The sequence below is a fragment of the Mastigoproctus giganteus genome, chromosome 12, assembly GCF_048544385.1.
Source record: "Mastigoproctus giganteus isolate SK-2022 chromosome 12, ASM4854438v1, whole genome shotgun sequence".
Classification (NCBI taxonomy): domain Eukaryota; kingdom Metazoa; phylum Arthropoda; class Arachnida; order Uropygi; family Thelyphonidae; genus Mastigoproctus; species Mastigoproctus giganteus.
The window spans coordinates 25,299,319-25,326,528 of record NC_143586.1 but is presented as its reverse complement, the minus strand read 5'-3'; the positions used below and the strand labels follow the sequence as shown (position 1 = coordinate 25,326,528).

At 39.8% G+C, this 27,210-nt stretch overlaps 1 protein-coding gene across 1 annotated transcript in view; it reads left to right on the top strand.

Moving 5' to 3' along the window:
- oxt (Xylosyltransferase oxt) overlaps window positions 1-26,931 on the top strand; it is a 214,324-nt gene extending 187,393 nt beyond the window's left edge. Inside the window, exon 13 of the mRNA XM_090385682.1 lies at window positions 26,437-26,931. Coding sequence (XP_090241808.1) covers window positions 26,437-26,931 — 495 coding nt within the window. The remainder of the gene's footprint in view (window positions 1-26,436) is intronic.
- Window positions 26,932-27,210: the final 279 nt, after the last annotated feature.

Sequence of the window (27,210 nt, the reverse complement as noted above, 5' to 3'; positions counted from 1 at the left end):
GAGGTAATTTTCCTTGGTGATTTTAACGTTCACAACTCCAGCTGGCTTCCATTTTCTAGTCACACCGACCCAGCAGGTCGAGATGCTGAGGCTTTTGCAATTACTAATGACCTAGCACAGATTGTTCATTTACCTACAAGAATACCGGACAATCCTAATCATACAGCCAATACGCTTGATCTTTTTCTCACAAACAACCCTTCTAAGTACGCGGTTGAAGTGAGAGGTCCTTTAGGCACTTCAGATCACAACTTGGTGATTGTCTCTTCTCCAATGGAACCTTTATCTCATGGCTATTCCCAACCTCGTATTGTTTGGCATTACAAGAATGCAAAATGGGATGACCTGCGAGACTTCTTTTCTTTTCCTTGGTCTGATTACTGTTTCAAAACTTCTGATGTCAACGTTTGCTCAGATCGTGTCAGTGAAATTATTCTTGCAGGAATGGAATCCTTTATCCCACACTCCACTTTAAAATCTTGTCCTTTATCTAAACCTTGGTTTTCCAATAAATGTGCTAAGGCTGTCCAAGAGAAAATGTAGCATATCGCAATTGGCTTGTTTCTAATTCTTCAGTTTCATTTTCTGCCTACACCAAAGCTCGCAACAATTGTAAAGCAGTTATTAATCAGTCCAAACTAGAGTTTGAACAGGCTAAGAGTAGAAAACTTGCTTCTTGCCCTAATGGTAGCCGAGCATTCTGGTCTCTTGCCAAAGCTATTGGCCGCAACTTTTGCCCATCTCTGCTCCCACCTCTGTCCAAACCAGATGGTTCTGTTGTCACTTCAGCCAAGGATAAAGCTGACTGCTAGCATCCCATTTTTCTTCGAGCTCATGTATTAATGATCTTGGTAAAACACCTCCCACCATTCCTAACACGCTCCATTCAATGCCTCCTGTGGTCTTCCGTCAAAAGGATATCAGAAGGATTTTGATGAATCTTGATGCTAAGAAAGCTCCAGGTCCTGATGGTATTTCTCCAGTTGTTCTCAAAACCTGTGCTCCTGAACTTACTCCTATTCTTTGCCGCCTTTTTTCACTTTCTTATTCCAAAGGTGTTTTTCCTTCTGCTTGGAAATTTGCTCATATCCAGCCAGTTCCTAAAAAGGGTGAGAAATCAATTAACCGCCAACTCTTAAACTACCTAGAAACCTTCCGTCTGATCAACGATCGCCAGTATGGATTCCGTCAGTGTCGATCCACTGGTGATATTCTGGCTTATGTTACCCATTTATGGACTAATTCAATGGAAAGGTTTGGTGAAACACAAGTAGTTGCTTTTGACATCTCAAAGGCTTTTGATCGTGTTTGGCATAAAGGTCTTCTAAACAAGCTTCCATCTTATGGTTTGCCAACTGTTTTTAGTAATTGGTTATCCAGTTTTCTCTCTGATCGCTCACTGAGGGTGATGGTAGATGGCTCTCTGTCTTCTAACTTCTCCACTAATGCCGGTGTCCCCCAAGGTTCAGTTCTTTCCCCCACTCTTTTCCTCTTGTATGTCAATGACCTTCTTCCATTGACTGGAAATCCTATCCATAGTTTTGCCGATGATAGCACATTGCATTCAACTTTCCATTTTGAGAAACCTTGTCCAGCTCAATCAGCTGAAGTTCTCGAAAATCTGCTGCCAATTCCTTAAATGCCGATCTTCAGGTAATTCTCCAGTGGGGCAAAGACAACTTAGTTGATTTCAACCCTTCTAAAACTCAATCTTGTCTTATATCTCGCAAAAAGGATTCTTCTGCTCCTGTGCTTATCTTTAGTGACACTCCGATTTCTAGGCAAAATGATATATCTCTTTTGGGGATTACCCTGACTTCTAATCTCTCTTGGCACAAGCACATTACAGATATTGCTTCCTCTGCATCTAAAAAACTTGGTTTTCTCTTTCGCTCTCGGCGTTACTTTTCTCCCAAACAGCTGCTCACTCTGTATAAATCGCAAATCCGCCCTGCCATGGAATATTGTTCCCATATCTGGGGGTGGTGCCCCCAAAACCTCTCTCAGGCTTCTTGATTCCATTCAGAAGAGGGCAGTTAGGTTAATTAATGATTCATCTCTAACAGAGTCTCTCCACTCACTTTCTCATAGACGCACTGTTTCTGCTGCATGCCTCTTCTACAGATACTTCCATGGGCACTGTTCTTCTGAATTGGCTTCTATAATTCCCGCTCTCTCTTTCAAAACAGTTCGAACACGTGCCGCCACCAGCCAACATCCATTTACTGTTCAACTTCAAACCCACAGAACCAACTTTCATCTTCCTCATTTATTCATTCAACTGCCGTTTTCTGGAACAACCTTCCTTCATACGTATTTCCTGAAAATTACAATCTACAGAAGTTCAAGTCCAATATCAACAAATATCTTCTTTCGTCTTCTCAACCTCCAACCCAAGCACGGTACTAAGTACTATAGGTTATAATACCTCTCGTGTTTGGGGTTCTCATAAAAAAAAAAAAAAAAAAAAAAAATTATAGTGTTGGTGACCAAACCATACAAGACATTCTAAAAATTAAAGGGAAGCTATTAGATTTAAAATCGACATCGCATAAAATAAAGGGACCCATGAGTAGTGCATGGTATGTTTTTTATCTATTTTTTACATAGGTCGCTGAACATTTTTTGGATACAGTAAGTCCCAGTGTTAACGCAACTACGGATTTACGTAAATTTTTCACTCTGTTTTTTTTTTTTCCCTTTTAGAATTGTAAAATTTAAACAACAAAATAATAATAATAAGCAATCAATAACGACAATCATGATATGCACAAATTGCACAATTGAGATCGAAGTAACAAGCAAAAAAGGGTGAAAAAAAAGAGAAGGTTCTTACAATAATAGTAAGAACCTTCTCTTTCCATGTTTTATTATTAACAATAATTATTATTGTCACAAAGGAACTGGATGCAGGGAATAACTTTGATATCATATATTTGGATCTTAGAAAGGCTTTTGATACTGTTGCACATGGAAGACTGCTTCACAAATTGGAGCTGTGTGGCATTGGAGGCAAATTGCTGCTATAGATAAAGGGATGGTTGAGTTGGAGAAGACAGAGGGTGGTAATCAATGGACACTGCTCTTCGAGGACTAATGTTATCAGTGGAGTGCCTCACGGTTCAGTGTTGGGTCCATTGTTGTTTTCTGTATTTATAAATGATATTGATGACTTAATGTCCAAGTTTGCAGATGATATGACGGTTGGCGGGGTTGTTAAGGACACTAATGACAGTACGCTGCTGCTGCTGCAACAGGATCTAGAAAAGTTGAGCAGATGAGCTGAGAGGTGGCAAATGTAGTTTACCATATATAATGTAAAACACTATATATGGGAAACAGTAACCCCAGAGTGACATATCAACTCTGTGGTACTACACTGACAAGGTATAAGGTATGTTCATGTTAGACGGCAGCTGGGATTTCTCCCATCTCCATGTGTGTTTCGCTGTATCGAGGACAGTACATTGTCCTCGATACAGCGAAACACACTGTATCGAGAGACTTGAAAAGAGACTTGAAAGTGTGTGGGCCATGTCTGCAGTGTGATATGTTGTGCCCATTGTTTATCTGGCTTATTGGCCGCCAGGCCCCTAGTGGGGCCCAACGTTCCCATACCCTGCCACGTGGAGGCTAGCCAGGTGTATCTAGTATCACAACAAATTGCTTTGGCAGGTCCTGCCACCTAGTTTCCTGGGATTTCAGTGGCTAGGACCTATTTAAAAAAAAAAAAAAAAAAAAAATTTGCATTTGACATTAATGCTTAATGGGATTGCTGTTAGGAAATCGCTGGTTGGGGTTGAATGCTAAAGAGATGTGTTAAAGGCCAAATAGGTTGAGCAAAATTTTGATGTTAAATATAGACATGTGAGGCTAGACACTAGATAAAAGCTAATAGTGTTAGTTGTCTTAGAGATTTACACAAAACCGGAAGAATTTAGACGTTGATTATAATTTGGCGGCATTGTTCAGAGTGTACTTGGTCGATTTAGTGAGGGGGGGGGAAGACTGATAGAAGAATAGGGACGATAGAGTAGGCATCCCTAAAGAGGTCAGTGGAGACGAGCCCCACCAGGCAAAGTATGGGAGTAGGCAGGGAGGAGAGGAGACAGAGGTCTCCTCCCTCCCCTGCCTGGGGATGGGGTTTTAAAGGGAATCAGGTTAGAGTACCCAGTTCAGATCGCCAATGGCGTGTTGGCAGCAAAACCGCAGAATGTCTTCGTCGGTGTCATGTCCAAACAGTGTCGAATCCGGTATGAAGGTCAAGCTGCCCATCCCACTCCGGGGGTGGGAATATTGTTAGCTGGCAGTGGAGAACCCAGCAGGCGAGGGGGTGGGAGAGACACATTTACTTCATTCATAATCTGCATTTTCACTCTACTTGCATTTTTTCCCCCTTTTTTTTATTATTTATTTTTTTTTATTTATTATTTTTTTTAATACTTTTTTCTTATTTTATAATTTTTTTTCTAAGTTTTTTATATATATATATATATATATATATATATATATTTTGATTTATTTATTTTTTCACTCAACTCATTCATCTTTTTCTCACACACCAGGAGGGAATGCACTGATGTGTAGTGTAAATTTAAATACTAATTAAAACTAGGGTTAGTGTATACTTTACTGTAGCATGTATGGTTTGTGTTCTTTTTCTCACACGCTTACACTTTTATTCATTCTTCTAGCTCTCATCTCATTTATTCGACTCTTACTTTCTGCACTGCACTCTCTGGGCACCGCAACTTACTGTTATTCTTCAGTTGTGGTGCAGGCCTAGCCGCAAGGTTTTTTTTTTTTTTTTTTGCAGGCCAGGGGAGAATGCAGTGATAGTGTTTATGTGGTTAGTAAATGTTTGTTGGCACAGTATATATAAAGTAATGTAAGTTATTTTTAACTTTGTATTCTTTCGTCCAATTACATTTGCTCTTTCACTCATTCCATTCACTCGCTGTTTCCCTCATGCTAGGTCATTCTTTCTGTCACCAAAACTACCATTTATTCCCTTTTACCATAATTCCTAGTTCACTCAGTGCCCAGCCTATTTATTCTATCTTTCATTCTCATTCATTCATTCTTCTTTCATTCTACATTGCATCCCCTTGCTACTAGCTTACTGATATTTTTCAGTTAATCTGCTTCCCTGGCTGCCTGTACATCTCCCTCCCCTACATGGTTACTTATTTGGTGTGGGGACCCAGGTTCCTACATATGACAGGGTAGTCCTGGGGAGTTTTGTTATGTCAGGGTGCAGAATACTGCTATCCTAACAGTTTTTAAGTCATTGTCTGGGTGTGGTGGGAAACTTGGGCAATTTTACTATTGATTATTGTTTAATTGCTGGGGGGGCTGAATTGCCATTCTTTGCATTGCTCTGTGCATTTCGAATACTTTCTGTGTGAAAGATGTAAAAGCTTTATAATTTTGCTCTCCTATGATGAACGGATGTTCTTCTCCCCTGGGAAGGGGACCAATCTGTGCTATTAGCTCTGTTCTGGGGATGTCATATATTATACATTCATATAGAATGTGTGCCCAGTCTTCACTTTCGCCACAGGTGCAGTTTGGGTCATCGGTCAGCCTAAGGAGGTCAGTTTTGCCTTTAGGGAGCCATGAGCCGTCAATATAAATGTTGTAAAAAGTCCAGGGGCATACCACTTAGGTGGCTTTGGGCTAACCATTGACACTGGTGGCAGAAACCGTGTGGTAACCAGACCTCTGGTTTCCTGCTCCCACTTTGTTTGCCATAGCTCATGGAGCTTTGGGGCTATTCTTTTTCTTTCATCATTGAAGGTGTTGGTTGTATCAAGGGCTATCCCCAGAAATTCTGTGGGTATGCCCTTTTTAAATCTATAATATAAGCCTCTTTTGGCTACTTCCAGGTAAAGTGGGAGAGTTCCGGCCAGCAACTGTAGTGCAGGTGTGCTTACTGTGCGACATGCTCTGGTAATAGTGAGTAGTATTGTCCTTTGTATCGATTCTAATTTATTCCTATTTCTTACTATGGCCGAGCGGATGAACCACGCACCGGCTCCATAGGTGATAACAGGTAGGAACATTGCACGGTATATGATTGCCAGGGTCTTTCTTTTGAGTCCCCAGTCTGCTTGACTGATCCTGGCAATCATACCTGCATAATTTCTCACTTTCTTCACCAAGTAGATCAAATGGGGGTAAAAAGTTAATTTTGAATCAAAGACCACTCCAAGATATTTTAGTTCTGTTACCATGTTTATAGTGGTTGTGTTAATTTTGATTTGTGGACATCTTATGTCCAAATTGCCTTTTAGAAGTATTTGTTTGGTTTTTTCAGGCAATATTTTGAGCATGTGCATTTGTGCCTATTCCTGCAGCTGCAAGAGGGCGGCATTTGATCTTTGCTCTACAACCACTAGTGAGTTACCTTTTACAGGCAAAATCATGTCATCTGCAAAGGCCAGGCTTTCCACTGGGCCCAGATCCAAGGCCAGAAATTCGTCCAGAACAATGTTCCAAAAGAAAGGGCCAAAGATTGAACCCTTCGGGCAGCCTTTATTCACAGGGCGTGTCAATTCCTGGAACCTTGTGCGTACTGAGACACTTCTGTCTGTAAGGTAGCTGTTTATTACCTTATAGAGGTTTGTGTGGGACATTTGCCTGGCGAAGTCTCCTAAGGACACTAGGCCACCAGAGTGAGTCAAATGCCCCAGCAAAGTCAATGTAGATTGCCAGCATATATTTTTCCTCTGTGTTTTTAACTGTTGTCAGTAGGTGGTGCATGGCATCCTCCATAGAATTGCCCTGCTTAAAACCATACTGATTGTTGGAATGCAAACCTGCTTCTGTGTAATATTGAGCTAATCTGCTATATATTAGTCTTTCATATATTTTCCCTAACACAGCTTGTTTCCATATTTTTGGGAATATACCTTCTGTCATACAGTTATTATATAGTGCTATTAATTTATCTGGTGCTATTTCCGCTAATTTTTTGATAATCTCAAACTCTAAGAGGTCAAAACCTGGGCATTTATTGTTTTTGGTTTTAGATAGTGCTATTTCTAAGTCTTATATAGTGAACAGAGGTTCAATATTGGCATTGTCATATTCAGTGTTTTCTTTTATAATGTTTAGCTGGGTGGGGGAATGATTTCCTGTTTCAGTCTGAATGATACTGTCTAGGATGTTATTTACAGAATCCACCCAACACAGGGTTGGGGTTCCATCTGGTTTGACAGTAGTTTCTAAGACATCTCCTCTTGACAGCTTGTTGGTCACTATTCTGTAGACAACTCCCCAAGGGTTATTGTTTCCAGTAGTTCCCCACCAAGTCCCTCCAGCATTCCTTTTTCTTGTCTCTTATGGGGGGGGGCTGTATACTGATTCCTGAGAGTTCTATAAGAATCTCTCATTGCATCCACCTCATTTTGTGGCCAAGATGTTCTGGCTCGTTGAAAATGTCTCCTCGCCTGGTGTACCCTACTTCTGAGTATAGTCAGTTCGGGGCACCACCAGGAAACTGTCTGCTTCCTCGGTTTTTTCCATGGGATGGACAGGGTTGCTGTTTTTATTAAAATGTTTGTCATAGTCGGTGCTTGCTCGTTCGGGCTACAGTTGTCTGATCTAGACTACTCAGTTTCCTGTTTTTGCAGCTCAGCTGCTCTATGTTCTGCAAAAATCTGCCAGTTTGCCTTTTTAAGGTTATACCTTTTGATATCCAACAGGGAGTGTTGGGTTGTTTGTAATTGCCTGTTTAATTTGAAGGAAATGGCTCTGTGATCTGATGTGGTCCAGGCTGGCTGGACACACCAATCTGTGATTTTATAAGCTATTGAATTGGTGGCAAGAGTAACATCAATGTCACTCTCCCACATGGTACTGCTAAAAGTTGGGAGGTTATTTGGTTGGTTTAGCACATGAAAGGGTGAGGTGGCTATATAATCTGAAAGTATCTGGCCGTTGTTTGTGCCTGCTCTGTCTTCCGTACGGCTATGCCCTAAGGCTGACCGGCAGTTGACATCAGCACACACACTATGATATTTGCAGTAGGTAGCAAGTTTGTGACTACTTGTAGGTATTCATTAGTTGGATTTATATCTTCACCTGGTCTGGAATATAGTGAAATAATGTAAAACTGTCCTACAGCACTGGTGGTATAGGCACACACTCCCACTGGGGAGGAGAGGTGACCCACCTTTGTGACTGTAAGGTCAGTATTTTTAACTACTACAGTAAACCCCCTCTGTTCGCGGGGGTTATGTTCCTGAGAAATGCCACGAATACCGAAAACGCGAATACTGAGTTATGGCTCCCATAGTAATAAAGGGGTTCTGTTCCAAAGTATGAAATATATAAGAAAAACTAGTCTAAAATTTTGTCTATGTATGTATTATATGTACCTTCATAATATGACTATGTACATAGACAGTACATAGTGAAATGCAAGCATGTGGCATCGAAATGAAAATAAGAAACAATTTAATATTAAATATAATATTTATTAGAAATTTCAAACCAGCACCTTTGCTAGCTAAAAAACTTATCCCGCCAGTGCTATCACCAGTTTCGCTAAAGTGTTGATAAAGGAGTTTTGCCTTTTCACGAGTGATGAGTGAACTTAACGGAATTTTATTTTGAGTTTGGTCTTCTGTCCACAGATTTAAAGTTTTTTCCATTTTTTTCTAATTTAACATTAAGAGTTACAGAGCAAATTTTTGAAGCAATTAGCACGTTTTCACGGACACTACGGTGGATTTTTCTTCCGATTTCTTGATTGATCGTACCGTTGACTCATTCATTTTATAATGTTTTGCCACTGAGGAGACACTTTCACCATTAGAAATTTTGTCTAATAACTGAAATTTATTCGCTAATATCATCACCTTCTTTGATCTTTTCACAATTCCCTTGTTATTCATAGCGATATTTTTGTAGAGGTTAGAAAAGAATTTGTCCACAATAACGTCAGTTACTTCCGTTAACACACTCGAAAAAGTCTGTTTTCACTAACACACTGCAAACGGTATATTTTTCACTTTTGTAAGCATATCAATTTATAAATTGATATATAAATTGATAAATTTATTCAATTTATAAGCATATAAATTAAAAGCAAACCACGAATTCTTCCATGACAAGCGCATAGCACATACTGAACAAGGATTAGCGAGAAACATCCACGCTCGCGATTTTGTCACCCCCCCCCCCCACCGAGCGCTGTTTTGACCGGGAAAGATCATTTTAGCCACGCCCATGTTTTTTTTTTTTTTTTTGGCGGAAAACGTTCACGGCAATTTAAAATTCAATTTTTTTAGGTTTCATTTTATATTAAATCAGCGACCGTGAATACAGATACCACAAATAGCGGGGTTTACTGTATTGCTATAGAAGGGACACCTGAGGTGTATTCTATTATTTTATAGCCTCTTGGGTATCCCTGAACCCTACCCATATGTGTGTAGGGTTCCTGGAGTACCAAGATATCTATATTATTTTCTTCCAATTTGAGTTTGATCTGATCTACAATGGCTCTTGCTCTTTGAGCATTCAATTGGACAAGATTTAGAGCTCTAGTCACATTTACATTTTCAATCTGGCCCATAGTTGGTTCTAGATTGAATAAGTTTTGCCATATTTTTATAACTGGGGCATTTGTCATCCCTGATACTATGTGTATAGTCAGTCAGCCGTGCTGCCTTGCAGGTTGCACATTTTGGCTGCTGAGACTTATTTTTGCAATTTTTGTAATCATGGCCAGTTACTACACAGTGACCACAAACAGGTTCTTTCTGACTGCAGTCTCTAGCAATGTGACCATATGTATGGCAGTTAAAGCAACTTTGGATAGGGAAGTGTTCTCTAAATCTATGACTGGTCCAGCCAGCATAGATTCTCTGTTGTCCCTGCAATACCTTCCAAATTTTTGGTGTAATTTCTGCAATTGTGTTGAGTTGTCCATTCCTCTTGTTTTTTGTTGCTCTTTTCAGCAGGAATTCAGCAAATTCATCTATTGTCATTTCATTGTTAAAGTTTTTGAAGTAGATATCCATCATGAATTCTTTTTCTATTACTCACACAGGTACATCAAAGATTATAATATTAGGGTTTTTCCCTTTTGGATTTTCAGGGAGCAAGCCAGGTTTTTCCATTTCAGGATGGTTTTCTATTTTTCTTAGATCTTCTTTGCTTGCTACCTCGATTAGGACTCCATTATTCCTGATTTTCCGCATGTTGTTTATCTTTATTTCTCTCAGATGAGGCCTCAGCTTTGTTACCACTGTGTCCTTAACTGCCTCACTGGTTTTATAAGTAGAGTCACTTTTTGCTTTCAGAATAATAATGTTGCTTTCCTTGTTTATATTAGGTTGCTTAGTAGCTCTTTGTTTTGCTTTAGTTATGTCCTGTTTGCCATTAACCTTTGCCATAGGTTAATGTGTTCATTGTTTTATAGTTGTTCTTCTCCTCAGTTGTAACCTCTAATTTTGATTTTAACACTTGGTTCTCTGTGTTTAATTCAATCAGGCGCTGCTCAAGCAGTGACCAACAGTTCACTATCTGCAGCCTAATTGCAGAAGTAATCCTGCTGGTTTGCTTGTGCATATATTCTTCTAGATACACTCTGGTTTCCTTTGCCTGTTTGATAGGGTCAGTCAAATTTGTTAGGTAGTCTAGTTTTAGTTCTTCTATCTTTTGTTGCATCACTGGAATTTCTATAGTTTATTGATTTTTTCCTTTCCTGCCCTTCTTAATACTGAGGAGGCCAGGAGGCCAGCTATCCAGTTCATTACCATTTTCCTCATTAACAGGGACTTTCTCCATGAGCACTCTAGCTACATTTTCAGAGGAGTCTTTTAAGTCATTGTCCAGAATTTTGTCATTATTTGATTTTTCAGCCATAATTTCTGCATTAAATTCACTTTCGTAGCAATAAGTCAAATACTGGCATTTTAAATAGTGGTTTGAGGTACCTATTTCCAGTGTAGGCTCAGTAGAAATCAGAAATCGCGATTTTTCAGTTTTGGCGGGAAACGACTGTAGATACAAAGAAAACTATCTTATAAACTAAGTATAAGTTAATTCTGTCAGTAGTATTATATTTTCCATACAAAATAACCTTATCACACTGACAGTGGTAGAGAACGAAAAGGACCTGGGTGTAATTGTGCAGGCAGATATGAAGTTTTCTGAGCAGTGTAGACAGTCTGCAAGAGTAGCTCATAGTGTCTTGTCAATGATATACTGGAATTTTTCTAGCAGGGATAAGGAAGTGATTATCCCCTTGTATAAGGCAATGGTCAGGCCACACCTTGAGTACTGTATACAGGTCTGGAGGTGTCATTTTAAGAACGATGTAGAGCTGTTGGAACGAGTACAGAGAAGGGCAACAAGATTAGTGAATGGAATGAATTGTTGCTCTTATGAAGAAAGACTTAAGTTTTGCAGATTACAGTGTCTGGAGACTAGGCACCTGCGAGGTGATCTGATTGAGGTGTATAAACCCTTGAATGGTTTGAGCATGCTGAATGCTGATGGGATTCTTCCTCTTGCTCAGAATAATCACCTGAGAGGGTATAAATTCAAATTGAGAAAAGACAGTTGTATGATAGATGTGCGGAAGTTTGTTTTTAGCCAGCGGGTAGTTGGTTGGTGTAACAGACTTCCATCTTTTGTTGTGGAAGTTGATAGCCTAAATAAATTTAAGGCTGAGCTGGACAGATATTTGGAATGAATGGAGGGGTGATTGTTTTTTGTTGACCCCAGAAATGCGCTTTAGTAAAATGTGAACTCACGCAGGGTGATAATAGTGAGTTTTCACCTTAACCCTGTGAAGTTCTTTACAGAAAATTTCATTTTGACCATTATGAGAAATCTGAGAGAATAATTTAGAATTCTGGATTCAGCACAATACGTTAACAAGTATCGTGCTGAATTCAGATTTCTCAATTAGTAGCAATATATTACTAGTCATTCCTGAGTTATGTAAAACTCAACAAAGAAAGAAGTCCTAGAACGTATCTCTTATGTATGTCGAGAACTTCTGTATTTTTGGATTAACTGGGAAATCGATTATCTGGAATTTGTTTTTTACCATCTATCCCGGAAAATAGAGAGTCTACTGTTATAGCAAAATTTTCAACTTCCATGGACTAGTAAATCAGAATGTCTTATAATGGGGGATTTTAACTTCCAAGATATAAACTGGAACTTGTGGGTTGGTCACTCACACACTAGCAAGACTTTTGTGGATTTATTGTATGATTGTTTTCTGCAGCAGCATGTTCGAGAGGCAACCAGAGAGGGTAATACTCTTGATCTGGTTATCAGCAGTGATCATTCGTGTATTAAGAATTTGCAGTTAAAGGAACCACTAAGTCACAGTGATCACAGTTTACTGATGTGGGATTTACTTAAAGATATAATTACCATTATGGGTAGACAAAAGGGTTTTTACTTCTATAAAGATGACTACAGTGGTCTCAGACAGTTTTTAAATTCTGTACAGTGGGACCAACTGGTGATGTTACCAACAGCAAATTCTAAGTGGGAAACATTCAAGGAATTAATCGTGGAAGCTACTAGATGTTTCATACCTATTAAGAAATATTGTTCAGAGTTTAGGCCTAAATGGTTGTCAAATGAACTGAGACTCGTGGCAGAGAAGAAAAATGCATGCAATGCATATAAATTATCAGGCGACACAGAAGCCTATGGCAGATATAAGCTAGTCTGTAATCAAGTCACAAAGGAGATTAGACAGCCGAAGGCAGATTACAAGAAATCTTTGGCAAAGAATACTAAGAAAAATAGCAAGGATTTCTTTACTTATATAATATCTAAAAGGAAGGGGATGAATCAGATTGGTCCACTCAATATCGATGGTTCAACTGTTGATGAATCTGCTGAGATAGCAAACAAACCGAATGATTATTTCGCATCTACATTCACACATGAGGAGTTATAAAGGAAGGAAATTGCCAGAAGGTTTTCAAATTGTAGCAGGGTGCTTAATGATTTTGTAATAACTGAGAGCAAATTGGAGGAGAAATTGTTGAAGTTAAACATAAGAAAGGCACCTGGGGTGAATGTGATCTATCCAGTTATATCAAAGGAGGCAGCAAAGGAACTAAGCAAACCCTTAGCCATAGTTATGAGAACATCCTTGGACTCAGGGGTGGTCCCCATGGACTGGAGATGTGCAAATGTATACCCAATTCACAAAGTGGGATTGAAAGGTGAGGGGAGTAATTACAGACCAGTTAGTTTAACTTCTGTTCCGGGTAAAATAATGGAGTCACTGGTTAAAGATGCTTTGCAGGATCAGACACAGCATGAGTTTGTTAAGGGAAAGTCTTGTCTGACAAATTTCATTGGATACTATGATGTGGTTGCAAAGGATGCAAATAATTAGGGAGTATATGATGAGAGCCTTCTCGATCAATTCGGCCCTGGAAAGATTGTGCAAGGCTCAAGGGGTAGAATTTTTTTCAGCCTGTACTGTACTTGTTAACAGGAGAGATTGCTTCTACAGGGATGGGATACACTTAAATAGAAAGGGTGCAAGAATATTTGCTGATGAAATCGAGGCAGTGTTAGGTGGGTCGGAAAACTGCTAGCTTGGGGGATACAAAGACGAATAGATTAACAGTAGCCACTGGCAGAGGTAAAAGAGATTCTTGCACTGCTTCTATTGGAATGAGCAGAAGCCTGAAAAACAAGATTCAGGATATTTCAGAGACTGCTGGGAGTCATTGCGGTACAAGTAAATACATGGGTTGTGTTAGGGTAGCTAAGAATAGAAATAGGTGCATGTATACTTGCGTGTACACCAATGCTAGGAGTTTAGTAAATAAATTTGATGAATTTGAGGTATGGCGCTCAAAACATCAAAGGCAGATATTGTTGGGATATCAGAGACTTGGTGTCACACAGATATAAGGTATGCAGAACTGGAATTTGGGGAGTACAACATCTACAGAAAGGATAGACTGGATAGGAAGGGAGGAGGGGTTATGCTATTAGTTAAGAAATACATAAAATCCAAGGAAGTGAAGCCAGTGGACATAGCTGGACAGTGCAGTGTCGAGTCAGTTTGGTGTGACATAAGCATTGGAAGATCAAAATTGAGAGTAGGAGTGTGCTATAGGCCTAATGACTCTGATGAGTATAATAAGAAACTGTACAGGGAAATAGAGTGGGCCAGTAAATCAGAGAGTCTTATAATGGGAGATTTTAATTTCCCAGATATTGACTGGAGTTTGGGGGCTGGTCACTCACACACTAGCAAGGCTTTTGTGGATTTATTGGATGATTGTTTTCTACATCAGCATGTTCAGGAGGCAACTAGAGGGAAGAATACTCTTGATTTGATTATCAGCAGTGATTCTTCATGCATTAAGAATCTGCAGATAAATGAACCACTAGGTGGCAGTGATCACAGTGTGCTGAAGTGGAATTTACTCAAAGAGGTAACTACCATTAGGGGTAAAGGGAAGGGTTATTGCTTTCGCAAAGGCGACTACGATGGACTGAGACAGTATTTAAATTCTATACAGTGGAACCAACTGATGATGTTACCAACAGCAAATGCAAAATGGGAAGCATTCAAAGAACTTATCTTGGAAGCTACTAGGCTTTACATACCAACTAAGAAATATTGTTCAAGGTTTAGGCCTAAATGGATGTCAGATGAACTGATGAGGCATATGGCAGAGAAGAAACATGCATGGGATACATACAAATTAACACATGACACAGAAACCTCTGATAGATACAAATTGATCTGTAACCAAGTTACAAAGGAGGTTAGGCAGGCGAAGGCAGATTACGAGAAATCTTTGGCAAGGGATGCAAAGAAAAACAGCAAAGAGTTCTTTACTTATGTAAACTCTAGAAGGAAGGGGATGAATCAGATTGGTCCACTTGATATCGATGGGTCAACTGTTGATGATCCTGCTCAGGTAGCTAACAAACTAAATGAATATTTTGCATCGACATTCACACATGAGGAGTTATTTAGCTAGGGGAAAGCCAGGGGTGTATTCAACTCTAGCAGTAAGCTAGAGAATCTTGTAATAACTGGGAGTAAAGTGGAGGAGAAACTGTTGAAGATAAACACAAGAAAGGCACCTGGGGTGGATGGGATCTATCCAGTTATATTAAAGGAGGCAGCAGAGGAATTAAGCAAACCCTTAGCCATAATTATGAGAGCTTCCTTGGACTCAGGGGAGGTACCCACAGACTGGAGATGTGCAAATGTGACCCCAATTCACAAAGGAGGATCAAAGGCTGACACAAGCAATTATAGACCTGTGAGTTTAACTTCTGTTCCAGGAAAATTAATGGAGGCACTAGTTAAAGAAGCACTGCAGGATCATCTAGACAGACTTCAGTTATAGCTCGGACACAGCATGGTTTTGTTAAGGGGAAGTCTTGCCTGACCAATTTGATTGGATACTATGATGCAGTCACAAAGGAACTGGATGCAGGGAATAACTTTGATATTATATACTTGGATCTTAGAAAGGCTTTTGATACTGTTGCACATGGAAGACTGCTGCACAAATTGGAGCAGTGTGACATTGGAGGCAAATTGCTGGTGTGGATTAAGGGGTGGCTGAGGGGGAGAAGGCAGAGAGTGGTAATCAATGGACACTGCTCATCGTGGACTAATGTTATTAGTGGAGTCCCTCAGGGCTCAGTGTTGGGTCCATTATTGTTTTCTGTATTCATAAATGATATTGATGATGGTATATCATGCTTAATGTTGAAGTTTGCAGACGATACAAAGGTAAGCAGGGTTGTCAAGGACACTACTGACACTGTGCTGCTGCTGCAACAGGATCTGGAAAGGTTGAGCAGATGGGCTGAGAGGTGGCAAATGAAGTTTAACATTGACAAATGTAAAGGGACCTGGGGGTAGTTGTGCAGGCAGATATGAAGTTCTCTGAGCAGTGCAGACGGGCTGCAAGAGTAGCTCATGGTGTATTGTCAATGATATATAGGAATTTTTCTAGCAGGGATAAGGAGGTGATTATTCCCTTGTATAAGGCAATGGTCAGGCCACACCTAGAGTACTGTATATAGGTCTGGAGGCCTCATTTCAAGAAGGATGTAGAGCTGCTGGAACGAGTACAGAGAAGGGCAACAAGATTAGTGAATGGAACAAAGGGGTGCTCTTACGAAGAAAGGCTTAAGTTTTGTAAATTACAGTCTCTGGAGACTAGGCACCAGCGAGGTGATCTGATAGAGGTGTATAAAGCATTGAATGGTTTGAGCATGCTCATTGCTGATGGGATTCTTCCTCTCGCTCAGAATAATCACCTGAGAGGGCATAAATTCAGATTGAGGAAAGACAGATGTAGGATAGACGTGCGGAAATTTGCCTTTAGCCAGCGAGTGGTTGGTTGGTGGAACAGACTTCCATCCCTTGTCGTGGAAGTTGATAGCCTAAATAAATTTAAGGCTCAGCTGGACAGGTATTTTGAACGAACAGAGGGGTGAAGTGGAAGTGTTTTTTTTTTTTTTTTTTGGCTGATGCTGCATAAGCTTGCTTTCTTGCATCAAATGCCTCTACTAATGCTAATGCTAATAATTTTGATATCATATACTTGGATTTCAGGAAAACCTTTGACACTGTTGTGCAAGTAGGTGGTAGATGACTTTCATCGACCGGTGAAATACCACCACTTTGCTTATTGGAGGCTTGAAGTGGTGAAACCCATGTCTAGTCTCTAGAGCCAAAGTTTCCGGCATCCCCCCCCATACTTCTCCTTCAACCCATGCATGGTACTAAGTACTATAGGTTTTGATACCTTTCGTGTTTGGGGTTTTCATAAAAAAAAAAAAAAAAAAAAAGGAAGACTACTGTACAAATTGGAGCAGAATGGTATTAATGGTAAGTTGCTACAATGGATAAAAGGGTGGTTGAGTGGGGGAAAACACAGGGTGGTAATCAATGGATGCTGCTCTTCGTGGACTAATATAATTTGTGGAGTTCCACAAGGTTCAGTGTTGTGCCCACTGTTGTTTTGTATATTTATCAATGATATTGACAAAGGTTGGCAGGGTTGTTAATGACAGTAATTGCAGTGTGCTACTGCAACAGGATCTAGAAAATTTGGGCAGATGGGCTGAGAAGTGGCAATTGAAGCTTAACATTGACAAATGCAAAGTACTGCATATGGGTAGAAGTAACCCCAGAGGAATGTACCAACTGTGTGGTGCTACCCTTAGGGTGGTAGAAAATGAAAGAGACCTGGGAGTAATTGTGCAGTCAGATATGAAGTTTTCTGAGCAATGCAGGCAGGCTGCAAGAGCAGGTCATGGGGTTTTGTCAATGATATACAGGAATTTTGTTAGCAGGGAAAAGGAAGTGATTATCCCTTTGTATAAGGCAATGGTCAAGCCACACCTTGAGTACTGCGTACAGGTCTGAAGGCCTCATTTTAGGAAGGATGTAGATTTGCTTCAGGGTGTACAGAGAAGGGCAACAAGATTGGTGAGGGAAATGAAAGGTCTTACGAAGAAAGGCTTATGTTCTGCAGATTGCAGTGTGTGGATACGAGGCACCTGCGAGGTTATCTGATTGAGGTGTATAAGGCCTTGAATTCTGATGGGATTCTTCCACTTGCTCAGATTACAAACCTAAGGGGGCATAAATTCAAATTGAGGAAAGACAGTTGTAGAATAGATGTGTGGAAATTTGCCTTTAGCCAGCGGGTGGTTAATTGCTGGAACAAACTTCCATCTGTCATCGTGGAAGTTGATAGCTTAAATAAATTCAAGGAGAAACTGGATAAACATTTAGAGGGAATGGTTGTGTGAATTTTTTTTTTTTTTTTTTTGCTGATGCTACATAAGATCATACGCTTACTTTCTTGCATCACTCACATGGCACTATTAGTTTTACTATTACTATTATACCTACGGGATGCAAAATACGTTTCCACGATTTTTTAAAGTTTTCACTGGTCGGCAAAAACTTACGCAAAGTCAAATTTCCGTAAGTCAAATATTACATAAGTCAGGGAGTTTCTGTACTTGTGGAAAGATTCTGTCCTATGCTGGATCTCAAACAAAGATGAACATGAACTGCCTCTGTCCTTCGGATACTGTATGGACTTATGCTGATTAGGACTTTGATTTGTAGGTGTTACCAAATTCTGTAGTTCAACTGGAGCATGAATTTGATCCTGGAACTGGAGCTTAAAATTTATTTTAATTTAATGTAGGATACAAATTGTATGACTTCTAGGTATGGTAGATATAGGTTTTACAAACTGTTGGATTGGACCATAAAATGTTGTCTGGGGTAATATAGGATTTTGCAATATAGATTTTAGTATTGACATATCCTAGAATGTTAATTGGGTACTGCAAGATAGGTCAGAATGTTTGTGTCTGCAATTCTGCCCAAACATGATAGGAAGGATTATATACTGAAATCCTTGTGGATTAATTCAAGACTTGCGGGAATCTGCTGAAGCTTCTCTTTTGTGGTGTCAATTATTATTTGAACAAAATTTAAGAATTTTGCTTGGTGGAGTGAGTTATTATTTGAATATAATGATCTGTATTAGCATCTGTGAATTGAATTAATAGTGAACTGGGCTTTAAAAAAAAAAAAAAAATCAGTCCAGTGTAAGAGGACCGTTGCTCGGCTTGCTTTTTTGCTTTCGAATTTTGTTTCCATCTCAAGAAAACATCGACTGAGGTGTAGGAAATGTTAAAAGGGACTTATGAATCTGTGCTTCCATATAACACAGCTTTGCAGGCGGTTTAGAAAGTTTAAAAATGGAAGTGATTCAATCATAAAAATTAATGGTCTTGGAGATCCATCCCACTGTTGTTGTTACAGAAACATAAACACAGCAGCTTCTCATGAGAGAATTGTCATATAACAGTGAGACAACTGGCAGAGATGTTGAATATCAATAAGAAGTACACACAGTATTATGCAAGGAGCAAACCTCCATGCACAGCAAGTTCTCATGGAAGTTTGTCAGGAGCTGCAATGGATGAGTTTGGTGAAGGTGGTGAGTTTCTGCCCAAGGTGATAACAGCTGGTGAAACATGGCTTCATCATTTCGACCCGGAGAGTAAGCAACAAAAACTCTGTTTGGAAGCCTACATAATTGCCATTGCCAAAAAAAGGAAAAGTTCACTTCTGCAGGCAAGGTTATGGTAATCTCTTTTTTTGACATTCAAGGAATGGTTTATCAGCATGTAGGGCCACACATACAACTTTTACAGGACATACTGCAGAACTGTATGGCACTTTGTGGGATCACATTTGCCACAACTGCGCACAGGTAACTTTCCAACTTTTCTTTTTCCTCATTTATTCACTCAACTTCCATTTTCCTGTAACAGCCTGCTCTTTCCTATATAATTTCCTGAAAATTGCAATCTACAGAAATTCAAATCTTAAATCGACAAGTATCTTTTTTCATCTTCTCAACCATCAGCCCATGCACAGTACTAGGCACTATAGGTTCTAATTCCTCATGTTTGGGGTTTTCATAAAAAAAAAAAAAAAAAAAAAAAAAACAGTATGTGGATGCTGCATTGCTCATACTGTCATTGGGTAATTAGCCAGCATTAAAAAGTTAAAGTAAAAAGTTAGGATGACGTTTCTAGTTGTCCGAAGAAGTTGTAATAACATCAAAACATTGGCTTCTGCCATGTTTTTAAAGAATAGCTGAAACATTGAAGTAAGTTCATCATCAAATGGGGGCTACTTTGAAAAAGTCCATCAAAATATGGATGACTAATATAGGTATGTTGTGAAAAAACAATTATTAATAAAATTATGATCACTCTTTATTGGACAGCCCTTGCGTGCACGCACGCACGCGCGCGCACACACACACACACACGCACACACACATGCACGCACACACACTGAAAGGACAGAATTCATGGGATACCTGGTCCCTGGGCAACACGATGCTGTTCTTCACTCGCTTGCGTGCTCTCTCTCTCTCATGGACAAACCCACTGCTTGGTATATAGGTACACTGCATTCATGTAGACGGTAATTCGATGTCAATATGGATAAATGTCGTGAGTTAACCGACTTTGAAAGAGGGATGATAGTGGATGCCCAACTCATGGGGCACTCTATAGCAGAGGTGATACAGAAATTGCATTATCCCCATTCTACAGTATCAAGAGTGTATCGGGAATATGCAATTTCTGGAATAACATCTCATCGTGGACAGCACTGGGGGCGGAGAAAGGTGGTGGATGAACATGGCTGCCAACATCTGTCTCACATTGTTTCAGCCAACTGGAGAGTGACTGTGGCACAGATCACTGCCGACTTCGATGAGGGAGGTGCCAGAAATGTCTCCAGCAAGACCATCAGGCGATCATTAGCCGCAATAGGTTATGGGAGTCACAGGACTCTGCACCTCAAGTGGGTGAAGGAACATCGGCACTGGGCCTTGGATGATTGGAGACTGGACTCCTGGTCTGATGAGCCCAGTATCCAGTTATTTCGAGCGGACGGGTGTGTATCTGACAGAAACCACATGAAGCTATGCACCTGTCTTTCGAACAAGGACCTGTTTAGGCAGTGGAAGGTTAGTAATGATCTGGGGTATGTTCAGCTGGCATGCATTGGTACCTCTGGTACGTCTAGACACATCTCTGAACGGTCCAGGTTACATGTCCATCCTTGCAGACTATCTGCATCCCTTCACGGTCATCGTGTTGGCGCACGATAGCCTTAGATGCTGATGCACCATTAAACTTCCAATAACCAATCACGGTTATCGTGCACCCACAGGGCAAAGGACTCTTCCAGCACCTCCCCACAGAGCCATGGTGACTAGAACATGGTTTGAAGAGTATTCTGCAGATTTTACCACTATGGAATGGACTCCCCATTCACAGGACATGAACCCTCTGGAGTATCTTTGGGATTCTGTGGAAAGGTGCTTTTGAGCTTTGGAACCTCCACCCAGGAATGCAACGGAATTATGGACAGCAGTGCAGCAAGCATGGATGGAAATACTTACCTGTGGAATCTTTTGTGAACTAGCAGACTCAATACCTCGCCATGTGACTGCCCTTATCCGGACATATTATTTTAACACTAAGTGCCAGACAGTTTTTTTGAAGGAATCCCAATGCTTTTGAGTTGTTCAGATGATGGCCAATCTAAGGTATTCCTTGAGTGGCATGATGCAGGTAAACTCTGTTGTTTGAAGATAATAAAGTACTCAAAACCTACATTGGTATTATTGTTTATTTCCGAATGCGAATAAACATAATACCAATTTGGTATATGGAATGGGATCAAACATTTCATGGTATTTTCTTACTGTTTCTTCAGTGACTGCAAAGACAGTAATTAAGAGTTATTATTATAGAATTCTTAAAATTTTTTTTAGTAGAATTAAAAATTTTATTAAATCAAACTAACATCTAATTTGAATAATTTTGTTTTAAGATTAATTTTTATATAGAAAATAGCAATATATTGGAAACACTTACCAGCTGTGTTTGCAACATCACTATTACAAAAGATCACTTTGGTCACAAGAACTTGTTGATTTGTTTATAGATGAAACAAATATGTACTGTGGTTTACTTAATCTTATTACCAGGTTTTGGTGGAAAGAGTCTCAGAATTATCTTTTATAGTCTCAATCACCCGGTTTATTTGTGTCCTGAGGGTATTATTACTGCAGGTATTGGCATAATGGGGACGTTGATACGTATTTAAAGATATGTGATGAAAATTAAATAAATAGAAAAAAATAATTTTGCACTCACTTCAATAACCCTCTTCATGGCTCAGTTGCCAGCCATAATACAATAAAGCTATGGGTACAGAACTTTCAGCAAAGTGCTTCTGCAGTGTAAAAGGAACCTTCAGGTGCTGTGTGAAGGGTACAAATGCTGGAGGATGTTGAAAATGTGAGAAGAGCTGACCTCCCATGCTGTTTGGCCAGGAAGCAAGCTGATACGCTGAGAAACTCGTGCACAATTCTGCATAAAGATCTCAAATTTTCATCCATACATAATCCACAGTGGTCGTTCAAGAGCTAAGTGATAGGCACTTGGCTACTGGTCAGAATTTTTCCAAGCAATTCCTCTGGATTATGACCAAGGAAGATGTCAGGAATGTTCTGCTTATGACAGAATTTTTCCTATTGGGTGGCTGAAAATCTGAAACAGCTCCATCATTGTTTCTCTCTTCACAGTGAAAGAATTACTGTATAGTGTGGGGTTGCATTGTTTGGAATCATAGCTCTTACTTCTTTGAAGACAATGAAGGCAATATGGTTATGGTTACATTAGATCACTACATGGAAATGTTATGAAATTTCGGGGAGCCAGAATTGTGTCACTGCAGAATTGATCTTAATACTGTTTAGTTCCAACAAGATGAGGCAACTGCTCATACAGCAAGGACAACAATATGTTTTGTGAAATGTTCTGGAATATGTGGTTTCATGGAACGGTGATGTTCCGTGGCCAGCATATTCTCCAGATTTAACCGCTTGTGACTCCTGGTTGTCGGGCTACCTTAAGAGTAAAGTATATGTCACTAGACCCATAAACATTGAAGAATTAAAACAAAGAATAAGGAATGAAATTTTAAATAAGCCATAGATAAAGGTAAAAGAACTAGATGAAATTTTTTGTATCGCAGAGAACCTCAAACAAGGAGGTTCTCTGTGATATTTTCTCTATGATATTTATTTCACCAGGGTCTAGAGAAGATTATTGTTGGCTATCGGAAATTGATTGACGAAAAAAAGAAAGCCAACACTGTTCAAATGACTCTGTTCAAATATTTCCATAATAAATAGTTTCTTCATTGTGTATTTTATGCAATAAATATTTAATTCTATAATTATTTTCATTATCTTTTATGTGGTATGCAGTTAAAATGTTATTTAAAAGGCATTTTTAAAATTCTTTATGCACATTCCCGAAGGTCACAGACCAATTATAATTTTTCCTATTGATTGTCCTATTGATAACAAATTAATTGTGTTAATCGAGGCCAGCCTGTAATCATTAAATACAAAATCAAAATTTCTCTATTTCCTTTCAAAAATTGGCGGATTTCTCTGTCCCACCCTGTATTATTGTTATGATTGTTATTTACTGTGTAAAAATTAACCTTAAAACAATTCTTCAAATTAGGTCTTAGTTAGATTTACTAAAGTTTTTTTTTTTTTTTTTATGAAAACCCCAAACACGAAAGGTATCAAAACCTATAGTACTTAGTACCATGCATGGGTTGAAGGAGAAGTATGGGGGGAGGGGGGATGCCGAAAACTTTGCTCTAGAGACCATAGACTCTAGAGACCTTTGCTCTAGGCCATGGGTTTCACCACTTCAAGCCTCCAATAAGCAAAGTGCTGGTATTTCACCGATTGATGGAAGTCATCTACCATGGGATTGATATCAGGGGAGTTCGGAGGCCAGTCGATATGCTGGAAGTCAGAACTGTGTTTCTCAAACCATTCCTGCACAGCAAGTGCCTGATGGCTTCACACATTGTCATCTTGGAAGACACCATCGCCATTCAGGAAAAAGTGTAAAATAGCGGAGTGTACACAAGCAGTTGATGATAGCGGAGACCACTGATACGTTGTTCCACATGCCCCAGGGATCGAAGTTCCTGCCAGTGAAACGTGCCATACACCATACAACTGCCTCCACCAGCCTGCACTTTTGATACCATGCATGATGGATCAAGAGTCTCATGTTGTTTACACCAAATCTGTACAAGACCATCCACAGTGTGGAGTAAATAACACGACTCATCCGACCAGCACACCTTCTTCCAGTCTTCTAATGTCTAACTTGCATGCTCTTTGCACCAGATAAGTCTTTTATGCTGATGAACCTTGGTTAGGAGAGAATGCGGTGGGGGTCGTTTGCTGGTATAGTCCATGCGTGCGACGCATTATCATGCCAGATATTGTTCCGGGTTGGCTCATGTTGTGTTGGGTAGCCAGCTCTTCAACAGTGCTGCGCCTGTTCACCTGTACGAGTCGTCAGACCCGGTGCTTACCTCTGACATCAACCTTTCACTGACCTTTAACTACGGCGTCTCTCGAACACCCCACCAGTTCAGCCATTTGGGAAATCGAGGCACCAGCAATCTGTCCTTTATCAAAGTCCGATAAATCCTTCCTTTTACCCATCACACTCAGAATTTTACTACCTATTGAACCACTGACGCCTTATCTATGCTACGTAGGTTGACTAACTATGCATTTTCGTACCTCACGTGGTCAACGGGTTGCATTCAGTTTTCATAGGAGTGATCATAATTCAGTGATCACTGTGTATTTTACCTTGTTCAGAAATTGTTTGCATTCCACCACCACTATGGTGTGTCAGGAAGTAATGTAAAAGCAAGTTCATGATGTCAGTGACTCTTTTCAGTACTATAGTTACCAACATTTCCATCATAGAGTTAGACGCTAGGATTTTTGTGGAGGTGGCGTTGACTCTTCCTATACTGGGTCAAGATATGTTGACAATGTGTTTTGGTTATTATACGAGGGGTTTCCGAAAAGTAAGGTAACACATTTTTTTCCCCTTAATAATGGTGAAAGAGAATGAGATGAAACCCGTTGGACAGATAGACTCATTAATAACATTCAAAAAGACCGCCAGTGCAGTGTTGTGGTACTGTCCCCTCACAGCAGATTCCAGTTGCAAAATGGTGGCTACTGTGCGAGTGTGGTCCAAAACAGGTGTTCATGAAGTTATTCGCTTTTTGCAAGCAAAAGGGTCTTCACCAAGTGACATTCACCATGAGCTAGTTGCTGTGTATGGCGAAAAGGTGATGACAAAGAAGCAGGTGTTTTTGGTGCAATGAATTTAAAGGAGGCCGTGTTGACATTGAAAATTGATATCGGGCAGGCAGACCTTCATCGAGCAAGACAGAAGACAACATTTTGTGTATTACGGGCGTCATTTTTGAAAACAGGCAAGTGAAACTGTGTACAATTGCACAAATAGTGAACATGAGTAAGTTGACTGTTCACAAAATTGTTCATGATGTCCTTGGCTTTCGAAAGGTGTGCTGCCGCTGGGTGCCCCAACAATTTTCAGAGGAGGACAAAGCAAAACACATGGGGATGTGTCTGGAGAACCTGTTGCAATACAGTGACAAAGGAGAGGATTTTCTTGCTCGCATAATCACAGCAGATGAAACGTGGGTTCATCACTTTACCTGGAGAGCAAACAAGACTCCATGACCTAGAAACATCCACAATCTCATATGCACAAAAAATTCAAAACTGTTCTCAGTGTCCAAAAAGTCATGGCCACAGTGTTCTGGGATTGCCAAGGCATTCTGTTGGTGGATTTCTTGGAAGGGAGGAACAATCAATGCACAGCTTTATTGTGCAATGTTGGAAAAACTGAAAGCCAACATTTGATGCAAACGACCAGTACTCCTTAGAAGCCGCGTGATTTTGTTGCACGACAAGTAACTCCACACACTGCCCACACCACTCGTGAGTGGTTGCGCTGTAATCATTGGGAAACTCTGTCACATTCCCCCCCCCCTACAGCCCAGACTTAGTCTTCACACTTCCATTTGTTCAGCCCTCTGAAGGAACCCTGAACCACCTTTCAGGAAAGCATTTCACCACGGATGAGGTAGTTCATCAGGCAGTGCAATGTTGGTTACTACATTTGGGCATGGACTTCTTCAGTACTGGTATTGATAAACTGATCCATCGTTGGGACAACTGCATCAGTAATCAACTGATCCATCGTTGGGACAACTGCATCAAATAACCCAAGCACGGTACTAAGTACTATAGGTTCTAATATCTCTTGTGTTTGCGGTTGACATAAAAAAAAAAAAATCAATAAAACTGGAGACTTTATGGAGAAGTAGTGCATGTTCACCTATTTCTTGGTGTGTAATTTCAACTTCATATTATTAAACATCATCGAGAGAAAAAATGTGTTACCTTGCTTTTCGGAAACCCCTTGTACATGAGGTGAGATGAGGTTCTCAGTTTGCTTAACAGCTTCAATGTTCAGTTTAACATTTGGTTTTTGGAGGTTGAAGTGGAAAGCACTGCATCATTTCTGGATCTACTGATTAAGAGATCTGGCACTTGAAGTTGTTACCGAAGCGAACAGAAAAACCCATGTACCATGACCAGCATAGATGCTAATATTCTGCACAGTCACTGCTTTGATTGACAGAGCATGCTCCCCATTTAGAGGTACTGTGGTACCACTGCAAGTTGGTATTATGAAATTGCCAGTTATGGCTAACCATACTTATGCCATTACAGTCCTATAATTCCTTCTAGCTCTGATGTTAACCATGATAATCTTCATATACTATGCATACACTCCACTATAATCAGGTATTACTTTCATGCTTTTTTTTTTTTTTAAAGTGCATTTTGTTAATACATATTTTTTCCACCTTTCTTTTCACAGGTTCTTTATCACAAGCCTGCCTTCCGACAACCACTTCGGCCAGGGATATGGACATTACAGCTTCTATATAACTGGTCACTTGTGGCAGAAACTCGTTTCCTTATCACTCCTCTAGCAGTGTACAACAATCATAGGGTATCCAGTGAGCAGGTGAAATTTCTGCACAATGGACCAGGTCAGACTTACATTGACCATGACTTAAGTAACGTTGAAGCATTACTTGGATACACAAACAAAAGTGTTCTTCTAAGGCAAGCTTTGGCAAATTCACGACGTTATGGAAAAGATCTCCAAGAATGGATTGATAGCCTAGTTGCTGGATTCTGGAGTGTCCAGGACACTTGCTTTGTTTCACTGCCCCAACACCCTACAGGTGGTGTTTTCTGTCCAAATCTGGATCTTGACCCATGTCATTTAACTACATGGAGTTCAAAATCACCAGATCCAAAATCTGAAATTAAGGATATTGATTCAAAAACTGGACGATTCAGGTAGTTACATTTTTCAAGGTTTCCTGTTCACATATTATAGCAAATGGTTTATTTTTATCTGTAGTCTGCCATGTACAGTTTTTTATACATTTTTATAGGACAGAATTCTCATGTCATTCTTTCATAAAAGTGCAAATGCTCGTGTGCGTCTGTGCATATGTGTACATATATATATATGTAATATAGAAACTTTGTACAGAATTAATAATGCTTTATGGACACTTTTAAAATTGCTGCGTAAAGAAACTTTCATATCATGTAAAGACAATCATTTTTGAAGTTC